Source organism: Oryctolagus cuniculus, chromosome 19, assembly GCF_964237555.1.
Source record: "Oryctolagus cuniculus chromosome 19, mOryCun1.1, whole genome shotgun sequence".
NCBI classification, from domain to species: domain Eukaryota; kingdom Metazoa; phylum Chordata; class Mammalia; order Lagomorpha; family Leporidae; genus Oryctolagus; species Oryctolagus cuniculus.
In genome coordinates, this window is record NC_091450.1 from 7927685 (window position 1) to 7949450 (window position 21766).

General features: G+C 47.2%; 1 protein-coding gene across 3 annotated transcripts in view; it reads left to right on the forward strand.

The window, feature by feature from the left end:
- LOC100350325 (exportin-6) overlaps positions 1 to 21766 on the forward strand; it is a 123138-nt gene that overhangs the window by 32442 nt on the left and 68930 nt on the right. For all 3 annotated transcript variants that reach the window (XM_008257959.4, XM_017342572.3, XM_017342571.3), the window contains 4 exons: positions 6189 to 6279; positions 9897 to 10009; positions 10784 to 10981; positions 17845 to 18004. In XM_008257959.4, the coding sequence (XP_008256181.2) occupies positions 6189 to 6279; positions 9897 to 10009; positions 10784 to 10981; positions 17845 to 18004 (562 nt within the window). Of the gene's footprint in view, positions 1 to 6188; positions 6280 to 9896; positions 10010 to 10783; positions 10982 to 17844; positions 18005 to 21766 lie in introns of those variants that run through there.

Sequence of the window (21766 nt, forward strand, 5' to 3'; positions counted from 1 at the left end):
AATCCGGTGCCCCAACCGGGACTAGAACCCAGTGTGCCGGTGCCGCAAGGCGGAGGATTAGCCTACTGAGCCGCAGCGCCGGCCATATTCCTGTTCTTTTACATCCTCTTCAACACTTGTTACTGTCCATCTTTTTAAATTTTAGCCAGGGCCAGTGTTGAGGCGCAATGGGTTAAGCTACCACCTGCAATATGGGCACCTCTCTTGGAGCATTGGTTTGATTCCTGGCTGTTCTGCTTCCAATGTGGCTCCCTGCTAATATGCCTGGAAAGGCCAGGGAAGATGGTTCAAGTACTTGGGCCCCTGCCACCCAGGTGGAAGACCTGGATGCAATTCCAGGCTCCTGGCTTTAGCCTGGCCCAGCCCCACCTATTGTGGCCATTTGGGGAGTGAATCAACAGATGGGAGATCTCTTTGTCTAATTTCATTTCTCTCTCTGTCACTCTGCTTTTCAAATAAAAATAAAATAATCTTTTTTTTTTTAAAAGATTTATTTATTTACTTGAAGTCAGAATTACACAGAATGAGAAGAGAGGCAGAGAGAGAGAGAGGTCTTCCATCTGCTGGTTCACTCTACAGTTGGCTGCAACTGTGGAGTTGTGCCGATCCGAAGCCAGGAGCTAGGAGCTTCTTCCAGGTCTCCCATGTGAGTGCAGGGGCCCAAGGATTTGGGCCATCTTCTACTGCTTTCCCAGACCATAGCAGAGAGCTGGATTGGAAGTGGAGCAGCCGGGACTTGAACTGACGTCCATATGGGATGCTGGCACTGCAGGTGGAGGCTTTACCTGCTATGCCACAGTGCCAGCTCCTAAAATAAATCTTAAAAAATTTTTTTAATAAAACTATTCTGGGGGATGGTGGCCCTATCTTGTTTTTAGTTTGTTTCCCTGATGACTAATGTGAATGGTTACTTGAACACTCTCTTGTAAGTGTCCAAAGTCATTTCTCTTTCCTTTATTGATTTGTAGAGACTATTTTGTCCCCTTATGAATTCTCCATCAGTTATCCATATTGCAAATATCTTCTGTTTTGTGTTGTTCTTTACAGTCTGTCTGTCATGCCACCTGATGAACATTCCAGTTTATTGGTCTTTTCCTTTATATGTTCTAGTTAAGAAAAGTTTTCCTACCCCACTGTAATACTTTACTGTTTCACTTCTCACGTTTTATATCTATGATCCAACTGGTGTTTTGTGTGTGACTGTGTCTCACTTGGTTTTAAGCTAATCTTAGTTCTTTAGGGCCTGAGGCTAATAAGCAGTCCCAAGGCTAAGGTAGCATCAGATATATCTGAGTCATTCTGAGTGTTCTTCCTCAAGTGCAGTGCAAGAAGCAGAGCTTGACTAGCCTTTGGGAATTGAGCCCTCTTTCCCTTCCTCACAGTGGCTCTGGTTTTTGTTTTGTGTTGTCTTTGATTTCTTGAAAGTGAAGTCCATGAGGAGTATTGCCACTTCCTCACTTGCCATTGACTCCTTAGCCCACCAAGGTCCGTATTCTGCCTGTACCACTTGCTTGCAATAGCCAGAAAAGGTTCTGGTGGCTTTCTTGCCAGTGGGGAAAAAGGGTTTTCTGGTAGCCTTGACCCATTTGCAGAGCTTAAATGTTTCTTTTCTGTCTTTCTGCCTTTCTTATGATTGTATGATGCAGGCAAAGTCCTGGCCGCCTCCTCCCTTCTCCCTGCCGGAGCCCTGTAAATGCACCCACTTTCATTTTGAAATCTAATCTGAAAAACTCCCCTAGATAAGTTTGGGCTGAAGCCTTTATGCCAGAGGGCTTGAGTCTCTAGTTTCAAAGTAGGCCTGGCCATGTCTCTTGTTTTGCATTGGTCTTGCTTTGGACTGCTTTCACTTGGTGTCTAAGACCAAGGAAAACTGAGAATGGCTATACCTACAAATCAGAAAATTCTCTCATCTGGTCCTCCTACTGGTGAGGCAGGCACTTGTGTTGCAGTTAGGGGAATGATTGAAAATGCAAACAGCATGTAATTTACGCTTGTGCAGAAACGCCTGGTGATGCCACTGGATTTCCTTTTTCACAGAACCATCATTTGGTGGGAGCACCCATCTGTGATTCTTGGGTGCCTCAGTCTTCCCACTTTGCCAGGAGGCTTAGCTTCTCTGGTTGTTCAGGAGTGTGTGGGGGGGAGGTGGGACTGAGAATGGATATGGAGTAGGATTCTTCTGGGAGCTGGTGGAAACTTGCCCATAATCATCATCACAGACCTTCTGTCTCAAGAGCAGTGTCAAGTGAACTGGTGGCTGATTGCCTGGATGTGATGAGCTCAGGTTTTTCTGGGCTCTGCTGGAAAAGCTTAAAATGGTTGCATACAAGACAAGTTGTGAAGAACTGTGAGTATGATTTGAAGATGTCTCCTAGTTTGCAGGAACCCATTTTGGCTCCAGAGGGACTACTGGCTTATTTTAACTAAATTACTGATTTTAGCTCAACAGATTTTTTTTTTTTTTATTTGACAGGTAGAATTATAGACAGTGAGAGAGAGACACAGAGAGAAAGGTCTTCCTTCCATTGGTTCACTCCCCAAATGGCCGCTACGGCCAGCATTGCGCTGATCTGAAGCCAGGAGCCAGGTGCTTCTTCCTGGTCTCCTATGCGGGTGCAGGGCCCAAGCACTTGGGCCATCCTCCACTGCCCTCCCAGGCCACAGCAGAGAGCTGGACTGGAAGAGGAGCCACCGGGACAGAATCTGGCGCCTCGACCGGGACTAGAACCCAGTGCCCATATGGGATGCCGGTGCTGCAGGCAGAGGATTAACCAAGTGAGCCATGGTGCTGGCCCAACAGTTATTTCTTGATTGATTGATTTGTTTTGCCAATGAGTTGCTTTAACCTGTTATTTCCTTAATTCTTCTGTATCCTCCCATAGCCTTTTTAGTTTTCATTTTATTTATTTATTTATTTTCCCCATAGCCTTTTAATTTGTAGCAGCAAATCCTTTTTTCAAATGAAGTGGTATGTCACACTTGATTTATAAAATAGTCCAAGCAGTCTTTTATGTATAGAAATTAGTTCTATTTTATTTTGAACTATTTTTTTATTAAAGATTTTATTTATTTATTTGAAAGTCAGAGTTACACAGAGAGAGGAAAGGCAGAGAGAGAGAGAGGTCTTCCATCTGATGGTTCATTCCCCAATTGGCTGCAATGGCCGGAGCTGCGCTGATCCGAAGCCAGGAGCCTCTTCTGGGTCTCCCACTTGGATGCAGGGGTCCAAGGACATGGGCCATCCTCTACTGCTTTCCCAGGCCATAGCAGGGAGCTGGATCGGAAGAGGAGCAGCTGGGACTAGAACCGACGCCCATATGGGATGCTGGTGCTTCAGGCTAGGGCGTTAACCCGTTGCGCTACATCGCTGGCCTGCTATTTTTATTTATTTGAAAGAGAGAGATCTTCTATCCACTGCTGGTTTGTTCCCCAAATGCCACAATAAACAGGGCTGGTCCAAGCGAAAGCCAGGAGCCTTAAATTTCCTATGTAAGTGACTTGAGCCAGGTACTTGAGCCATCAATTGCTGCCTCCTGGAGTGCATGTTAGCAGGAAGCTGGATTGTAAGCAGAACTGGGACTTGAACCCAGACCCTCTGATATGGGATGTGGGCATCCCAACTGGCATTTTTTTTTTAAAGATTTATTTATTTAGGCCGGTGCCACGGCTCACTTGGCTAATCCTCCGCCTGTGGCGCCGACATACCAGGTTTTAGTCCTGGTCAGGGCACCGGATTCTGTCCCAGTTGCCTCTCTTCCAGTCCAGCTCTCTACTGTGGCCTGGGAAGGCAGTGGAGGATGGCCCAAGTGCTTGGGCCCTGCACCGCATGGGAGACCAGGAGGAAGCACCTGGCTCTTGGCTTCGGATCACCGCAGCATGCTGGCCATTGCGGCCATTTGTGGGGGTGAACCAATGGAAGGAAGACCTTTCTCGTTGTCTCTCTCAGTAACTCTGCCTGTCCAAAAAAAAAAAAAAAGATTTATTTATTTATTTGAAAGTCACAGTTACACAGAGAGAAAGGTCTTCCATCTGCTGGTTCACTACTCAATTGGCTGCAACGGTCGGAGCAGCACCGATCCGAAGCTAGGAGCTAGGAGCTTCTTCCCGGCCTCCCATGCGGGTGCAGGGGCCCAAGGACTCCCAGGCTATAGCAGAGAGCTGGATCGGAAGTGGGGCAGCCGGGACTCGTACTGGCACCCATATGGCATGCTGGCACAGCAGGCAGTGGCTTTACCCATTACGCCACAGCACTGGCTCCCCAACTGGTATTTTAGCTGGTACCCCAAATGCCTGCCCCCAAGTTCATTTTAGAAGTTTAAATTTGTAGCATTTACTTAAAAGTCAGTTAATGAATACAGTGAAGCTTTTTTTTTTTTAAAAAATTTTTAATTAAAAAATGTATTTGAAAGGCAGAGTGACAGAGAAAGAGGGAGAGACAGTAAGAGGTCTTCCATCCTCTGGTTTACTCCTTTAGTCTCAATTTCCAGTTTATTTCTGCATTTGAAAAAGTTGTAGTTTTTAGTAAAATAGCTTGGTTTGCAATTGTAGGAAAGTGAAGAATATTTTTCAGTTAAACTGATGCTGAGGTTTGGAAGAGGAGTAGAGGGCTAATCTATCATAAATAAAGAATTCAGATAAGAACATCCCTGAAACTTACCAGTGTCAAAAATGTTGTGCATTGGGGCCAGTGCTGTGATGCAGTGGGTAAAGCCGCCGCCTGCAGTGCCGGCTTCCATATGGGCACTAGTTCGAGTCCCGGCTGCTCCACTTCCAATCCAGCTCTCTACTGTGGCTTGGGAAAGCAGTAGAAGATGGCCCAAGTGCATGGGCCCCTGCACCCACGTGGGAGACCTGGAAGAAGCTCCTGGCTCCTGGCTTCGGATTGGCACAGCTCTGGCTGTTGTGGCCACCTGGGGAATGAACCTGCGGATGGAAGACCTCTCCTTCACTTCTGCCTCTCAAATAAATAAATAGAATCTAAAACAAAAAAACCTAATGTGCACTAATCCACCACTCCCTGTCTCAGTCCAGTTGTTACTGCAGCCATTATATTGTGTGACCACAGTGTGGGAGGGACAGCTGCACCTGGCACTGCTCGATTGTGGCCCTGCATGTGCTAGTTTAGACAGGTGGGCTTGTGCAAGTCTGCCTCAGCTCTGTAATTGGTACCCATCCTAGGAAGTGCTGGTTTATCCACTGATGGCAGAAGTTCTGTTTCCACACAAGGAAATCAGCACGTGGAGGCCTCTGCTCTGTTACGGTCTGATCTACAACACATTAGAGTCTGGTCTTCTGCCGCTTTTATGTGCAGTCCAGCTCTCACTCTAGGGGTAAAGGAGAGGATATGGAAGAGTAGGCAGGCAGAAAGGAAGCTCTTGCTCACCTCTGGGGTAGATGAACGCCTGTGAGCACTCAGTCGTGGGCCGCAGGTGATGGGGTATGTGAGAGTTGACTCAGGCTCATTGCTGTAACCCAAGGAACAGGAAATGGTTTCGGCGGCTCTGCGTGGAATAGGCAGAGGGGAAGGGAACACTGGGGCATTGGCTCCCTGTCTTCTTATTGTAACCTGAGCAGTTCTGCTGAAAGTCTGGTTCTCTGGGAGGCTGTGGTTTTGGAGGTGCTAATTTTGAGCCTCTGTTAGCATCGCTCTTGGTTTCACCTTAATCGTTGGCTGCCTGGGTGAGATTGAGTGCTGAGTATGCGTGACTGCTGAAGCCCCTTCTGAGAATCAGAATCCCAGAATGCATGCATGCCGTGGTGTGCTGACAATTGCTCTGAATCAGAGGATGGCTAATACTTCAGACAAGGGGCACGTGCATTGTGGATGGGTGGTGTGTAAGGATAGCTAAGCCTCTTCCTGAGTCTTCTCACTCTGCCTGCTCAGGCAGGGCCGTGGGATGTTAATTTGCATCCATCGTCTTTCCAAAATTGAATTTTGAGTTATTTGTTCCCTTTTCCTGAGCACAGATAATTGAATATTGATTGCACAGTAGCGTGAATTTATAGAGGCTACTAACACATTGGGTTTTGAGCCAGCTGGGAAACCCCCTTTAGTTTTTCTGGCTTATATCGCATAATCTGAAGAATGCTGAAGCCCAGTGTTTTGAGGAAGTAAGTCGCTCTTGCTATGGAGTGTGACCTGGACACACTGAAGCTGCAGTTCACTGATGTTTCTCAAATTCTGTTAGGCATCTGAAGAAGCCTCGCTCAGGGCATTGGAAAGTCTGATGACAGAATTTTTCCACGATTGTACGACCAATGAAAGAAAACGTGAGATAGGTAAGTAAAGGATTGAGTTGGGAAGATTGTCTCTCACAGGGAGGTCGGTGGGGGGACCTGGTCAGGCAGTACTTTCCCAGTGGGAGGAAGCTGGGCAAGCTTACTTTGTCCCCTTGAACTCTTGCTCCTTTTGCGCTGGCTCTGCTGGGTGGGATCTGGGAGTTTTGCAAACCCAGATACAAAGGTACAGGAAGAGATTTTTTTTCCCTTTTGGTCTAGTGGAAAACCTCTTAATTATAAGAAGCCTATAACTGTCAGTTAAGAAAAGAAAACATGGGGTCGTGCTTTTCTCCACTATTATATTTCCTGTTCTTTATATTATTCTTAAAATTTTTTTTTAATTTTTTACTTTTTAAAAATATTTTTATTTATTTATTTGAGAGGTAAAGTTATAGACAGTGAGAGGGAGAGACAGAGAGAAAGGTCTTCCTTCTGTTGGTTCACTCCCCAAATGGCTGCAACGGCCGGAGCTGTGCTGATCCGAGGCCAGGAGCCAGGTGCTTCTTCCCAGTCTGCCATGTGGGTGCAGGGGTATGCACTTGGGCCATCTTCTGCTTTCCCAGGCCACAGCAGAGAGCTGGATTGGAAGAGGAGCAGCTGGGACTCGAACCGCCACCCATATGGGATGCTGGCGCCACAGGCGGAGGATTAACCTGCCGCGCCATGGCTCTGGCTCCTGTTTTTTAAAGACTATTTGAGAGGCAGACTTTTAGACAGAGATGGAGAGACAGAGAGAAAGGTCCTCCATCTGCTGGTTCACTCCTAAAATGGCTGCATTGTCCGAAGTTGGTCCTATCCGGAGCCAGGAGCTTCTTCCCGGTCTCCCACGTGGGTTCAGGGGCCCAAGCACCTGGGCCATCTTCTGCTGCTTTCCCAGGCCATAGCAGAGATTTGGGTTAGAAGAGTTGCAGCTGGGACATGAACTGGTGCCCATATGGGATGCCGGCAGCTCAGGCAGAGGCTTAGCCTGGTACACCACAGCGCCATTCTCTAAGCTTTGATGTCTAAAGGCTTTGAACAGCAGAGATGTTGGTCTGATCACGTCAGTTCCTCAGTGCTCTGTAGAACCTACTTTTGGGTTTGTAGTCACTGAAGCGGGTTGTACAGACAGAACATTGTTGTCAGATCTCTGCTTCAGGGGCGTGTTGCACTGTGGTCCTAGTGTAGTCCTTTTTCTGCTGAGTTTTCAGCCTGAACTTGAGAATGAAAAGTGCTTTTCTCCACCAAACCTGCAGGCTTGTCTTTTGGATGTCTTTGCTGTGTGTTAATGTTACATGCTTTACTTCTGTCCTGTTGGAGTGTTTTCTGTGGCTCCAGGAGCTCGGAGGCCATTTTTCTGTTTCCCTTGACTTCTCTAGATCAAGTAGTCCAGTTAAACATTACAGGCGATTCTGCTTTGGGTCCAAAGCTCTGTTGGGATTCTGCTTTTCAGGTGAGCTGCAGCCCTTTGGCTGCGTCTGTATTGCTCCTGCTTCTCGAAGCATCCCAGCTGCTCCTGGCAATTGCTACCACGTGCCTCTTAATTTTCAACATGGATGGCTGCTGTGAGCTTGTCCTGTCCTAGCCTTGGCTTTCTGAAGCAGAGTACTGTAGAGAACCAGAGCGCTGATCAGCAAGGCATCCCTGAGAGAAGCTGAGCTCATGGGATGGTCAGGCATGTGGCTTAGAAGACCACCCTGCCTGCTTCCCTGGGCTTCTTTTCTTATTCAGCAGGGCTGCTCTCTTCTTGCCCTCAAATTGATCCCCTGGTTAGTTTTATGCTACTTTAGACTTAGAGAAAAAAATAGCGGTGGTGATTTTTGCCAGTGGAGGTGGAAGATCTTTCCCTTCCGTTAGTCTGCTGTATCCCACACACTTGAATTTCTATAGTTTTCTTTTTTGTTGTTGTTGTTTTTGTTCTGTTTTGTTTTAGTTGAAATGCTTTTGGATTTTCTTTTAATTTTTAAAAAATGATTTATTTATTTTGATAGAGCTACAGAGAGTGAGGGAGAGACAGAGAGAAGTCTTCCATCCACTTGTTCAATCCTCAAATGGCCACAATGGCTGGGGCCAGGCCAAGCTGAAGCCAGAAGCCAGGAGCTGCTTCTGGGTCTCCCGTGTAAGTGGAGGAGCCCAAGCACTTGAGCTATCTTCTGCTGCTTTCCCAAGCATATTATCAGGGAACTGGATTAGAAGTGGAGCAGCCCAGAATTAAACTTGTGCCCATATGGGATGCTGGCACTGCAGGTGGCGGCTTAACCTGCTATGCCACAACACCAACCCCTTTTCTCTTAAAATTTTTATACATTCTTTAAAATATTTATTTTATTTATTTGCAAGACAGAGTTACAGAGAGAGGTAGAAACAGAGAGAGAGGTCTTCCATCTGCTGGTTCACTCCCCAGATGGCTGCAGCGGCTGGAGCTGCGCTGATCAGGAGCCAGGAGCCAGGAGCCTCTTCCAGGTCTCCCACACGGGTGCAGGGCCCAAGGATTTGGGACATCTCCCACTGCTTTCCCAGGCCATAGCAGAGAGCTGTATCGGAAAGGAGCAGCCAAGACTAGAACCAGCGCCCATATGGGATGCCAGTATTTTAGGCCCGGGCTTTAAGCCACTGTGCCACAGCGCTGGCCCCAGGGGAGGCCTTTTCTGAAAGGGCTCCACCCTCCTTGTGCAAAGGTGAATTACTAATGATCCAGAATTTGATGATCCTGTTGGCAGGGACCTCTAGAGGCCGTCTGGTCATTTTCCCAGTAGAGGAGATGGGAGCACTGGGGGGCACACAGGGGATTCGTGGCAGAGTCCGCAGCAGAGCCCAGAGTGCTTCCTTTCTAGCCATGGCTCATTGTGTCTGGCCTGACCCCACCCCTGGGATTCATAGAAACCTCCGCTTCATCATTAGGACAGACTGTCAGCCTGCTTTTGTGGAATTTTAATGAGGTGCCATGCAGCTTCAATCTGAGTTATAGGGGACTAACAGCAGTGTCGCCCTCTCTTTGCTGCAGTCTTCTTAGAAATTGTTAGCGATGGTGTTTCATGGCTAGTGGGTCAGGTCGAAGTGACCAAGTGGGAGCATGCCCAGGATCATGGGCAGAGACCCCTAGTTGTTGCACTCTGACCGATGCTGTGAGCAGCCTAAGGATGAGGAGAACCATTTCTAGCTTGTGATGTGTGGCTGCTCTGGACAGCTCTTGTGAGTGTTACCCTTACTTGTTTTTTTTAATTTTTTATTTTTGGTGCTGTTTTAAATGGAAACCAATCCAAATAAAGAGAGTTTGCCATCTTGAATTCTCTTGCATTTTTTCTCTTTTCTTTGTGAGGTTAGTCTTGATCTTTTCTTTATCTGCACACCAGTTTAAATACGAACTTTGCCAGTGAAAGTTTTACTGAGAAAGAAGTATCCATAGCAGAGTTACTTGCTTTTTAATGGCTAAAAACACTGTTAGCTTTGGTGGTCACCTCAGAGACAGAAAAAAAAATGGGATTTGTTCTTTCTCTTTCTTAAATAATCAGCCGAATTCTATGGTTGGTTTTGACTCCATTTTCATTATCTGGAGAGGGGTGTGTTTAAAAGTACGACAGCCCTGGTGTATGTTAGCTTCGTGTATGTTCACAGTCTTGCCGTTTTGCTTTTTCCAGAGGAGCTTCTTAATAACTTTGCCCAGCAGATAGGAGCCTGGAGATTCTGCCTGTACTTTCTTTCCAGCACCAGGAATGACTATGTAATGATGTACAGTTTAACGGTTTTTGAGGTAAGTAGATCATTTGTACTCTTCTGAGAGGTGTTTTCTAGCCACAGGGCCGTGTCATGGCACCAGCTTTAGCTTTGCTCTGCAGACACCTGGGAGGTGGGGCTGGCTGGGCTCTGCGGCCTCTTCCCGCACACTGCTCTTGTCTGCAAGTCTGCTGTTGCCAGGCACTTTTCCCTCTTCGCCCTAGGAAAGGCAGGTGGGTGGTCACCTTTAGGGCTGGGTAGGTGGGTTGCTGTGGAAACATGTACCTGTTCTCTCCCTGTTACCGGGAGGAGGGGACGATAGCTTTAGTTATCATCATTCCCAGCCACAAAGACTCTTGCTTCTATCAACTCCCTTCCATTGCTTGTCTTCTGTGTATGCTTTAAAAAATTCAAAGTTATAGTCATATTGCTTGTGCCATTTTGTATTCTCCCCACCTCCAACTTAGCTTTATGTTCCTAAAAGTGGTGGTATCATTGTACACCAGGCCATTCTATTTTTGGACGATATAGTTATTTCTGTTGTTGATTTCTGGTGGTCACTAGAGGCTGTGGTTAATGGAAAGTTTTTGTCCATAAAGCTTTTTGTCTCTGCTGAATTATTTAGCAGATCATCCTAGGGCTGGACTTGTGTTATGGGTTGGAATATTTTTATTATTCTTGTTGTCAGATTGCCCTAAACTTATTTTATTAAATTTATTGTTTATTGAGGTGATATAGCTAATTATGGGATGAAAATCAGTTATTTTTGTTTATATAGATTTATAATTTAAAAGATATATATTTTTTTCAGAATCTGATCAATAAAATGTGGCTTGGGGTCCCATCTCAGGATAAGATGGAAATCCGTGGCTGCCTGCCCAAACTCCTGCTGGCTCACCATAAAACCTTACCTTACTTTATCCGGAACAAACTCTGCAAAGTTATTGTTGATATTGGACGTCAGGATTGGCCCATGTTCTACCATGACTTTTTTACTAACATTTTACAGGTAAGGGTGTACATAGGAACTTTATCTTATACACAGTTGGTTTGTAGAAGTGATTATTTCCTTGTCTTGAAGAGGAGTTTTAAGAGTAGCATCTTGGAACTGCAGCTGCAAGGTGACTGTAGGGGGGATGATTATGTACACTTTTCTCTGTATTCTTGAGACATGCTGTATCTTTGTGCAGTGGAGAAACATGGGTAAAACCTGATTGCTTTGTTAACCTTTTGTGAAATTCCATTCAGCAAGAATTTTTTTTTTTTTTTTTTTTTTTTTAAACAGGCAGAGTGGACAGTGAGAGAGAGAGAGAGAGAGAAAGAAAGAAAGGTCTTCCTTTTACCGTTGGTTCACCCTCCAATGGCCGCCGCAGCTGGTGCACTGCGGCCAGCGCACCGCGCCTATCCAAAGGCAGGAGCCAGGTGCTTCTCCTGGTCTCCCATGGGGTGCAGGGCCCAAGTACTTAGACCATCCTCCACTGCACTCCCTGGCCACAGCAGAGAGCTGGCCTGGAAGAGGGGCAACCGGGACTAGAACCTGGTGTGCCAGCGCCGCAAGGCGGAGGATTAGCCTGTTGAGCCGCAGCGCTGGCCAGCAAGAATTTGAAAGCCTGTTATATGCTGTCCCAGGTATTGTGGAAGGATGATGATAGGTAGTTTGGGAGAACAGCTGTGCAAGCAGTTATCCAGTGTTGTGATGATTCCTGTAGAGGAAGTTATGTGCAGAGTGGCCTCGTGTCAGTGGTGAGGAGGTGGCTATGGTAGAATAGAAGGCTGGACTGATGCACAGGGGTTTGGATGTTAAATTCAAGGTCTTTCCTTGAGAGCTATTGGAAACTTTTGAGGAGAAACAAGACATGGCCATGCTTTTACATTGGAATGATGACTCCAGCTCAAGTCTGGATTGCAGAAGAATGAGGTGAGGGAGGAGGAGACCAGTGAGGTTGCTGGACAGCACAAGGAGGACCTGAGGCAAACAGACCTACTTGGTGGGTGGAGATGAGGCATGTAGGAAAGAGTCCAGGTAGATGGCAGGGCTGAGGAAGAGGGGCGTCTGGATCGACGGCCAGGTTTATTGCTCAGGGGATTTTCCAGGCCAGGGGTAGAGGAAGCGGGGAGTAGGTTCAGGTAGAACATGTGTTTAAAACTTCTGTGTTCTGGGGCCGGTGTTGTAGCACAGTAGATAAGTTGCCGCCTGCAAAGTGGTAGTTTGTGTACTGGCTGCTCCACTTCTGATCTAGCTCCCTGCTAATGGCCTGGAAAAGCAGTAGAAGATAACCCAAGTGTTAGGGCCCCTGCATCCACATGGGAGACGTGGAAGAAGCTCCTGGCTCCTGGCATCACCTGGCCATTGTGGCAGTTTGGGGAGTAAATCAGCAGATGGAAGATCTTTCTCTTTCTTTGTCACTTTGGCTTTCAAATAAACAAACAAATCTTAAAAAAAAAAAAAAAAAACTACAAAGAAAAGACTTGTGTGTTCCTCCTGTGTGGTCAGGACCTGAAAGCTGAGAGGGAGGTGCCTTTGCTCATTGGCATCCTTGGATCAACCTGGAAACATTGTCCTGCTCTTGAGAAGTTTTGGGGTGTAGGAAATTGCCTTTGTATGCAGTTATAGAACTGCATACAAAGAACTCTTTGAAAATTGGTTTAGTGTCAGCAACTATAGGCTCAGGACTTTCCAGAACAATGTCATTTTCTAATGTTCTATCTGCTCTCCCCACGAACCACTTGAGTGAGGCTGCAATTTAAAAAAACCTGAGTGTCAGTAGTCCTTCTCTCAGATTGCCTCTCAGGGTGGCACAGATTCTTCATTCGGTTGTTTTGTTTAGTGATTCAGTTATGATTTATGTAGAGGTTGATTGGTTTGATCTCCCTAGGGAGATGATGCTTTTTTTTATTGACAGGCAGAGTTAGACAGTGAGAGAGAGACAGAGAAAGGTCTTCCTTTTTCCGTTGGTTCACCTTCCAAGTGGCCGCTATGGCCGGCGTGTTGCGACTGGTGCGCTGCACTGATCCGAAGCCAGGAGCCAGGTGCTTCCTCCTGGTCTCCCATGCGGGTGCAGGGCCCAAGGACCTGGGCCATCCTCCACTGCCTTCCCGGGCCACAGCAGAGAGCTGGACTGGAAGAGGAGGGACTGGGACAGAACCGGCGCCCCAACTGGGACTAGAACCCGGGGTGCCGGTGCCGCAGGTGGAGGATTAACCTAGTGAGCTGAGGCACCGGCCGAGATGATGCATTTGTTCAGTGAACTGTTGAGTACCAGCTTTGTGCTTAGCAAGCATGTGGTAAGGATATGGTCATGGTCAGATGCAGAGTGCTTTTGTCAGATTCATGCTCTTGAGGGGAGGCTGCAGTGGACACTAAGCAAATGTGGACTTTGAGGCAGTTCTAAGCATCATGAAGGAGACAGATTCCAAGGTAAATGACAGAGCTCGTCCTTGGGTGTGTTGAGATGGCAGTGTTGGGGAGCATGTCACTGGGGGCCGGAGCCTAGAGCAGAGCCGGAGTCCTGAGGGTATCTAGGGGAGCGGAGTGTTGGGCAGAGAGGACATCCTGTGAGTGGAAAGCACCCCAGGGGTGGCCAGGAGGCCCGTGCTGGGACAGGAGGTGAGAAGGGCTTTCCCGGCTCGCTCCCAGGCCCCTGCCTTTTTCCAAGTTGAGAACACTTGGGATAGCTCCCTCTGCTCTCTGTGAGGGAGCTGGGGAAGCCTGCTGGAGACACAAAGACCAGAAAGATTGGGATCTCAGTGACAAGAAGCAGGGGAATGGAGACAGAGAGCCACAGTCCAGACAGCAGTGACTGAGGAGGAGCCCTTTCTGCCTAGCTGGGGTCCATCCCTGGGACTGAGAACAGAGCCTTTCCTGTCTCATCTCTAACTGATGAGAATTTGGAAGAGCAGCTTTAGGTGAAGTGCTCATGGAGGTTTCAGAAGGCCGTTTGTCTTCCTCTGGCCTTTGCCACTTCCCTTTCCCACCCCTTCAGAAATGACTCTACCCTCATGTAGCCTTCGTGGCTTGGAAGCACGGTCTAGTGGCAAGGCCCCTGGTCCTGGAGGAGCAGGGTGGTCCCTGCACTCAGCTTTCTGTAAAATCCACCTGATTTCAGTGACACCTGCCACTTGGGGGCCTCCCCTTCCCCGCCTCTAAAGTGCAAGTTGGAGTAAATGATCCTTAAAACCCCTTCCCTCTGTAGTATTTCCCGCTTCTTATTTATGCATGCAACAGGTCAGTGACACATGAGCCAGTGCTCAACTGCTGACATTTCTGATTATGTGATAGAATGAACCTTTTCTTCCGTGTTGCTAAACAAGACCAGACAGGCTATGGAATCAGTTTTACCGTCACATGATCCTTTGAGTAAACCATCTGAAAAGTTTTTCTGGCTCAGTTCCCTCATGGTCTGTTTGCATAGTTTTTTTGTATTCCCAGACTCTGTGTTGGTTGGCTTGGTATGTGTGCAGTTTATGTTATAATTGTGGTAATTACCTTACCAGGCAGAGAACAGTTGGTTTGGAATCCCAGAAGATACCTACAGCTCTGGGTTGCCTATGCCTTTTCTAGGCCACTGGAGAAGAAGCAATTGAAGGCGAAACAGACCCTGATGGTCCTCGCCTCCCTTCCACCTGCATCAGCACACTCATGGCTCCTTTTGAGAATCTGTTCGTAGATTCCTGAGATCTGTTGAGCTGAACGCTTGGTCACATTGTGCCTGGGGCCAGACAGTTAAGGGGCAGAGCAGCATTGGGAAAATTACTGTTTCTTCTGTGGTTGGTTGATTATGTAATAAAAACTGCTGAACCTTTTCAGAAGTTCACTGGAAACCTTCCCCTGATCTTCAGCTTAAAGGTGTTTATTGTCTGTTAAAATAAATTGCAGAGATGGGGGCCGGCACTGTGGTGTAGTAGGTTAAGCATTGCCTGTAGTGCCTGGCATCCCATATGGACACTGATTTGAGTCCTGGCTGCTCAGCTTCTGATCCAGCTCTCTGCTATGGCCTGGTAAAGCAACAGAAGATGGCCCAAGTGCTTGAGTCCCTACACCTGCATGGGAGACCCAGAGGAAGCTCCTGGCTCCTGGCTTCAGATTGGTCCAGCTCTGGCCATTGTGGCCATTTGGGGAGTGAACCAGCGATGGAAGACCTTTCTCTCTGTCTCTCCCTCTCTCTTTCTGTAACTCTGCCTATTGAGTAAATAAGTAAATCTTAAAAAAAATAAATTGCAGAGATTACTATGTTATGCGCTTAAATGGTGTATGTGAAGAAGGTGAAGGGAAACACCATTTTAATGAAGAGTTGTGGATACAAGCTGAAGAGAAAAATAAGTGAGCAACCCCTTCCCTCACATAAAGAATAACTTTGTTTTCATTCACATTTTTGCCTGACCTTCTTTCCCTTCTCCCCAAGTGATGAGAGAAGGGAGAGCTTTAAGGTAGATTTTTCTGTGTTGTAGATTTTTTTTTTTTAATTTCTGGGGAGCTAAGATGCATTTTCCATCTGCAAGAAAGTGTGTACTGCTAAATAGGGTACGTGGCAGTAGCAGGCATTCTGAGAGAGTAAGAATGAGGGGTTGGGAAATAGGGAGGAAAGAGGTAGGAGAGGAAAACAAAAGAAAAAAAGGGGAAGGAATGGCAGTTTTCAGAGTCCAGTGTGAGAATCCGGAGGTCTCCGAATGGGAAGAGATGTATACAGAGGGTCTGCTCTGCTTCATGTAGGGACAGCGAGTGGAGAGATGATGGTTTCCTGTTCCTCCCCTAGTGCATTACTGAAGTTAAGTTGGTGTTAGAAATAAGTCAGATTTGTAGGAAATGAAGAGAACAGTTGTGTAGGGTATACTTGAAGTGTTAGCATTCGAGAGAACTGATTCTGTAGGGAGCATTTTTCACACGGTGCTCATTGCTGCTGGGTTTACATAGCTCTGCTTCTGAGGGCAATTGAATCTACCTTGAATTCCATTGAGTACTTTCCCTACTCTGTGGGATGAGCTTCTCTTTGATCTGTGATGGGAAGAGTTTTCTATTCCTCTGTCTCTCTGTCTCTTTCTTTGCCTCTCAGATAAACAGAGTGAATGTTCCAGTTGTCCGGTTCACTCCCAAATGCCCACAGCAGCTGGGGCTAGACTGGGCCAGATTGGTGAGCTGGCGGTGTAATTCAGGTCTCCCATGTGCGTGGCAGGAAGCTGCTTACTTAAGCTGTCATCGCTGCCTCCCAGGGTCTGCATTGGCAGGAAGCTGGAGTCAAGAGCTAGAGCCAGGTATAGGACCCAGGTGCTCCAGTGTGGGATGTGAGCATCTTAACTGCTAGGCTGAATTCCCACTCTGGAGGAGTTGTTTGTAAGGGAATGGAAAGTGCCTGCATTTCTTGAGGTGAGACTGAATGGCCTGTATGGGTCAATTTGTGAGGTCTTCCTCTTCCCTAAACCTTGTGTTTTGTAACCTGAGTAAGTAACAGTCCAGGAGTGAACTTAAGTTACTTAAGATTAAAGAAAAAAGTGAAATATTCCTTAAATTGTTGCTTTTGTGTAGATTGCAGCATATAATTCAACGGAATTTTTAGTGGCAGTTCACTTTGATCATTTCTGGAAACTTAAATGTATTAGAAAGATCCAAATGTTGTGAAAATGATGAGGTAGATGTAAATATTGTTAGGCTGTTGAAGGTATATCTTTTCTCTTCCTCTTTTGTAATTAAACCTTCTTACGGAAGGAGAAATATTATAGGTGGTAGAGAAAGTAACTTGGCTGGCACCGTGGCTCACTAGGCTAATCCTCTGCCTGCGGCGCCGGTATACCGGGTTCTAGTCCCGGTTGGGGCGCCGGATTGTTTCCCAGTTGCTCCTCTTCTAGGCCAGCTCTCTGCTGTGGCCCGGGAAGGCAGTGGAGGATGGCCCAGGTCCTTGGGCCCTGCACCCACATGGGAGACCAGGAGTAAGCACTTGGCTCCTGGCTTCAGATCGGCACAAGGGATTTGCGGGATCATGACCCTAGTCCTGTGTGCCTGTTGCTGGCTTGCCTGCAAAGCTTGCTTAGAGCTGTGAAATTTAGTTAGCCTGAATGTTCAAGAGACCACAGGTTGGCTTGTGTAGCCCAGTCGCTGATGTCTGCATCGCTCTGTATACCTGCAGTTCCGTGTTTTCTGATGGGGAATGCAGTTGAGAAAGGTATTGTTCGGTGATTGTGTCCCAGTAACATGTATTGACTCAGACTTGGTTCCTGTCAGGCCACAAACCTGGGCAGCATATTACTGTCCTGAATGCTACAGGCACTTATAACACATGGCTAAACATGAGACAGATTCAGTAAAAATACAGGCCGTAGGAGTTTCTCAGCTCCATTATAATCATAGGAGACTATTGTTGTCTATGTGGTCTGTAGTTGATGGAAACATTGTTATATGGAGCATAATTTGTGTGTGTGTGTGTGTTGATTAGTGTTGATTTATGTAGGCTGTTCATATAGGATATTTAAAAAATTTTATTTATTTGAAAGAGTTATAGAGAGAGATAGAGATGGGGAGAGAGAGATTTTCCATCCCCTGGTTCATTCTCCAAATTACCACAGTGGCCAGAGCTGCACTGTTCCGAAGCCAGGAGCTTCTTCTGGGTCTCCCACATGGGTACAGGAGCCCAAGGACTTGGGCCATCCTCTGCTGCTTCCCCAGGCCACAGCAGAGAGCTGGATCGGAAGTGGAGCAGCCGAGACTCAAACCGGCACCCGTATGGGATGCTGGCACTGCAGTCTGGGGCTTTAACCTGCTGCACCACAGTACTGGCCCCTCATATTAAATAAGCATAGAGATACTTCACAAGTTTAGTACTACTGAGTCCTCTTTGTACTTTATTAGTTGATGCTGTGCTCAGAACTTGTTTTTCCTGGCAGTTGATCCAGTCCCCCGTGACAACCCCCCTTGGGCTGATCATGTTGAAGACAACTTCAGAAGAGCTGGCTTGTCCCCGGGAGGACCTCAGTGTGGCTCGGAAGGAGGAGTTGCGGAAGCTGCTGCTGGACCAGGTGCAGACAGTACTTGGGCTCCTGACAGGTGAGCAGTCTGGTGGTGCCAAGGCCAGTAGCCTGCCGTGGATCCCCGGAGCTCAGGTCTTGGCACTCAGCATTTCTGAGACTAAGCATAAAACAAAGAATTCTGTGTTACGTTCCCAGCACCTATAGCCCAGTGTCTAGCACTCAACAGTACCTCAAAACAGGCTTGTTAGTAGTTTTCCTTTAGTCTTTCATTACTTGGTCCTCGTTATAACTGTGATTAATGAAGTATAGTCCAGATCATAGCAAAGCAATTGAAATGTTGGTTATAGCACTTAAAGTAAGGTGAGTGATAGTCGCTTAAAATAATTTGAACTAAAGATCAGAAGTCAGAGTTGGAAGATGTGAAAACCACCCATTCCATGGTATCAGCCCATGCACCAGGTTGTAGTTGTCTGTGGTATTTCACCTCTTCTGTCTGATGAGAGCTGCCTTATTGTGTGTAATGGATGAGAGCAAACAGGAAGCAAACCGCAAAGTGAGACAGGAAGAAAGGAAGAGAGTGGGTGGAGCACACCGGGACCCAAGGGCTGTGGCTCCTGTGCTGCTGCTGGAGCCTGCATGTTGGGGAGGTAGCACGTGCAGTGCCAGCCATAGACCCTGGAGGTGCTGTGGCCTGGCTGCTACCCGTGGTAAGAAGTATTTTTCTCTCTAGTGCCTCCACCCAGATATCTAGGAACTTTTCTCTTTTGTATATCTTCTTTAGTGCTTGACATGTGGCGGGCACTGAAAATTGGCTGAAAGAATGATTGTTCGGCTGGCGCCGCGGCTCACTAGGCTAATCCTCCACCTAGTGGCACCGGCACACCAGGTTCTAGTCCCGGTCGGGGCGCCGGATTCTGTCCCGGTTGCCCCTCTTCCAGGCCAGCTCTCTGCTGTGGCCAGGGAGTGCAGTGGAGGATGGCCCAAGTGCTTGGGCCCTGCACCCGCATGGGAGACCAGGAGAAGCTCCTGGCTCCTGGCTCCTGCCTTCGGATCAGCATGGTGCGCCGGCTGCAGCGCACCAGCCGTGGCGGCCATTGGAGGGTGAACCAACGGCAAAAAGGAAGAACTTTCTCTCTGTCTCTCTCTCTCACTATCCACTCTGCCTGTCAAAAAAAAAAAAAAAAAAAAAAAAAAGAATGATTGTTCAAGAATGAACTTAATCACGTGCTCCTATGCTCCCCTAAATCTGTAGAGGTAACTGAGAAACCCCACATTGATGTTAAATTTCTAGAGTTAGGGATCATGTCTTACACTTCTGTGTCCTACTGTGCTTAAAAATAAAAAACTGAGATAGAATTCACATACCACAAAATTTGCTGTTTTAATGTACAATTCAGTGGCTTTTAGCATAGTCACAGGTTGTGCACCCATCACTACTGTCTAATTCCAGAACATTTTTGTCATGCCACAAAAAGCCCTGTAGCTATTGGCAGTCATTTCCTACTCTTCTTGCCCCTAGACCCATGGCAGCCACTCCTGTACATTCTGTCTGTATGGATTTGCCTATTTTGGCTTTTCATAAAAATAGAATCATAAAATATATGACCTTTCTGTCTGACTTCATTCCCTTAGCATAATGTTTTCAAGATTTATCCATGTTGTAGTGTTAAGTGTCTTGAGACTAGATTATCTTTACAAACCTTTATGATCATCTTTTTTTTTTTTTAATATTTATTTTATTTATTTGAAAGACAGAGTTACAGAGAGAGGTAGAGACAGAGAGAAGTCTTCCATCCGCTGGTTCACTCCCCAGATGGCCCCAATGGCCGGAGCTGCGCTGATCCAAAGCCAGGAGCCAGGAGCTTCTTCCGGGTGCAGGGGCCCAAGGATTTTGGCCATCTTCTACTGCTATCCTGGGCCATAGCAGAGAGCTGGATCAGAAGAGGAGCAGCTGGGACTAGAACCAGTGCCCATATGGGATGCCGGTGCTGCAGGCCAGGGCTTTAACCCACTGCACCACAGTGCCGGCCCCTATGATCATCTTATATTCCAGTTTCTTTGTTGGATGTAAAACAGAATAAAACGCGGTTTCTGCCCTCTAGCAATTTACACTTTAATAGGGGAGAGATAAGTAAACAAAAAATAGTGGTTTCAATTTTTTATTTTTTAATTCATCTGAGAGAGACAGAGACAAAGAGAAAGAGACATCGTCCATTCACTGTTTAATTTCCTAAATGCCCACGCATCCAGGGTTGGGCTACGCTGATGTCAGGAGCCTGGGACTCCCACTAGGTCTCCTGTGTGGGTGGCAGGTGCTGCAGTCATCACCTGCTGCCTCCCAGGATGTGCACTAGTGGGAAGCTGGACTTGGAAGTAGAGCCGGAACTGGAGCCCAGGCAATCTGATCTGGGATGCAGACATCTAAATCACTGACCAAATGCCTGCACCTGTTTTTTTTTTTTTTTTAAACAGTGTCTTAAGAATTATAGAAGTATGTTTTATGTGCAGGCAAAATGGAGCAGGCAGAAGATTTCCTGGAAGAGGCAACAGCTGGTTGACATTCTGAGGGATGGGGACAAGTAGCAGTTAGGTTGGGATTAGGGCAGAAGAGCAGGTCAGGGGTTGAGCAAGGAAAAGACCCACACTGAAGGAACAGCGAATGGTTCACTTCGATGAAGCCTTTGTGTGCACTGGCCCGGAGGCTGGCCATGCCATATGGGCTGAGCAGGGGCCGGCTGCCCGGATGTGTGGAGCATACCATTTACTGGATGAGGAATGGAAGAAGCTTAGTGGCAGGTTTTTGAGAGAAAGCTATCCAGGTAGCGATGTTCAGGATATAGTTGGAGTATATGCAGCTCTGTGGATGTCTGCCTTGTGTCGAAGTTCCTGTCATGTAACTGACAGTTTGGTATACTGACAGTACTTCTGAGAGTGCATGGAAAAGGGAATTAAAAGAAAAGCTTACTTTGGTGCCAACATTTTTTAAAATCCATGCATTGTTTTTCTTCATAATATGCATTTTCCATGAGCTATTTTTTTTTAAGATTTTATTTATTTATTTGAGAGGTAAAGTTATAGACAGAAGAAGGGACAGAGAGAAAAGTCTTCCTTTTGTTGGTTCACTCCCCAAATACCCGCAACGGCCGGAGCTATGCCAAGCTGAAGCCAGGAGCCAGGAGCTTCTTCCTGGTCTCCCACTTGGGTGCAGGGGCCCAAGCACTTGGGCCATCTTCTACTGCTTTCCCAGGCCATAGCAGAGAGCTAGATTGTAAGAGGAGCAGTCGGGACTTGAACTGGTGCCCAAATGGGATGCCAGAGCCACAGGTGGAGGATTACCCTACTGCGCCATGGCCCCTTCCATGAGCTTTTTTTTTTTTTTTTGACAGGCAGAGTGGACAGTGAGAGAGAGAGAGACAGAGAGAAAGGTCTTCCTTTGCCGTTGGTTCACCCTCCAATGGCCGCCGCAGCCAGCGCGCTGCGGCCGGCGCACCGCGCTGATCTGATGGCAGGAGCCAGGAGCCAGGTGCTTTTCCTGGTCTCCCATGTGGGTGCAGGGCCCAAGCACTTGGGCCATCCTCCACTGCACTCCCTGGCTACAGCAGAGGGCTGGCCTGGAAGAGGGGCAACCGGGACAGAATCCGGCGCCCCGACCGGGACTAGAACCCGGTGTGCCGGCGCCGCTAGGCAGAGGATTAGCCTAGTGAGCCGCGGTGCCGGCCTCCATGAGCGTTTTTGAAAACCCATCATGTGTGGGTTTAAAAAAATTTTTCATCAAAATATATACCATTTTATTCTGTTATCCATAAACTTTTGAAAGTCCTGTTGTGTAGTCAAGGTG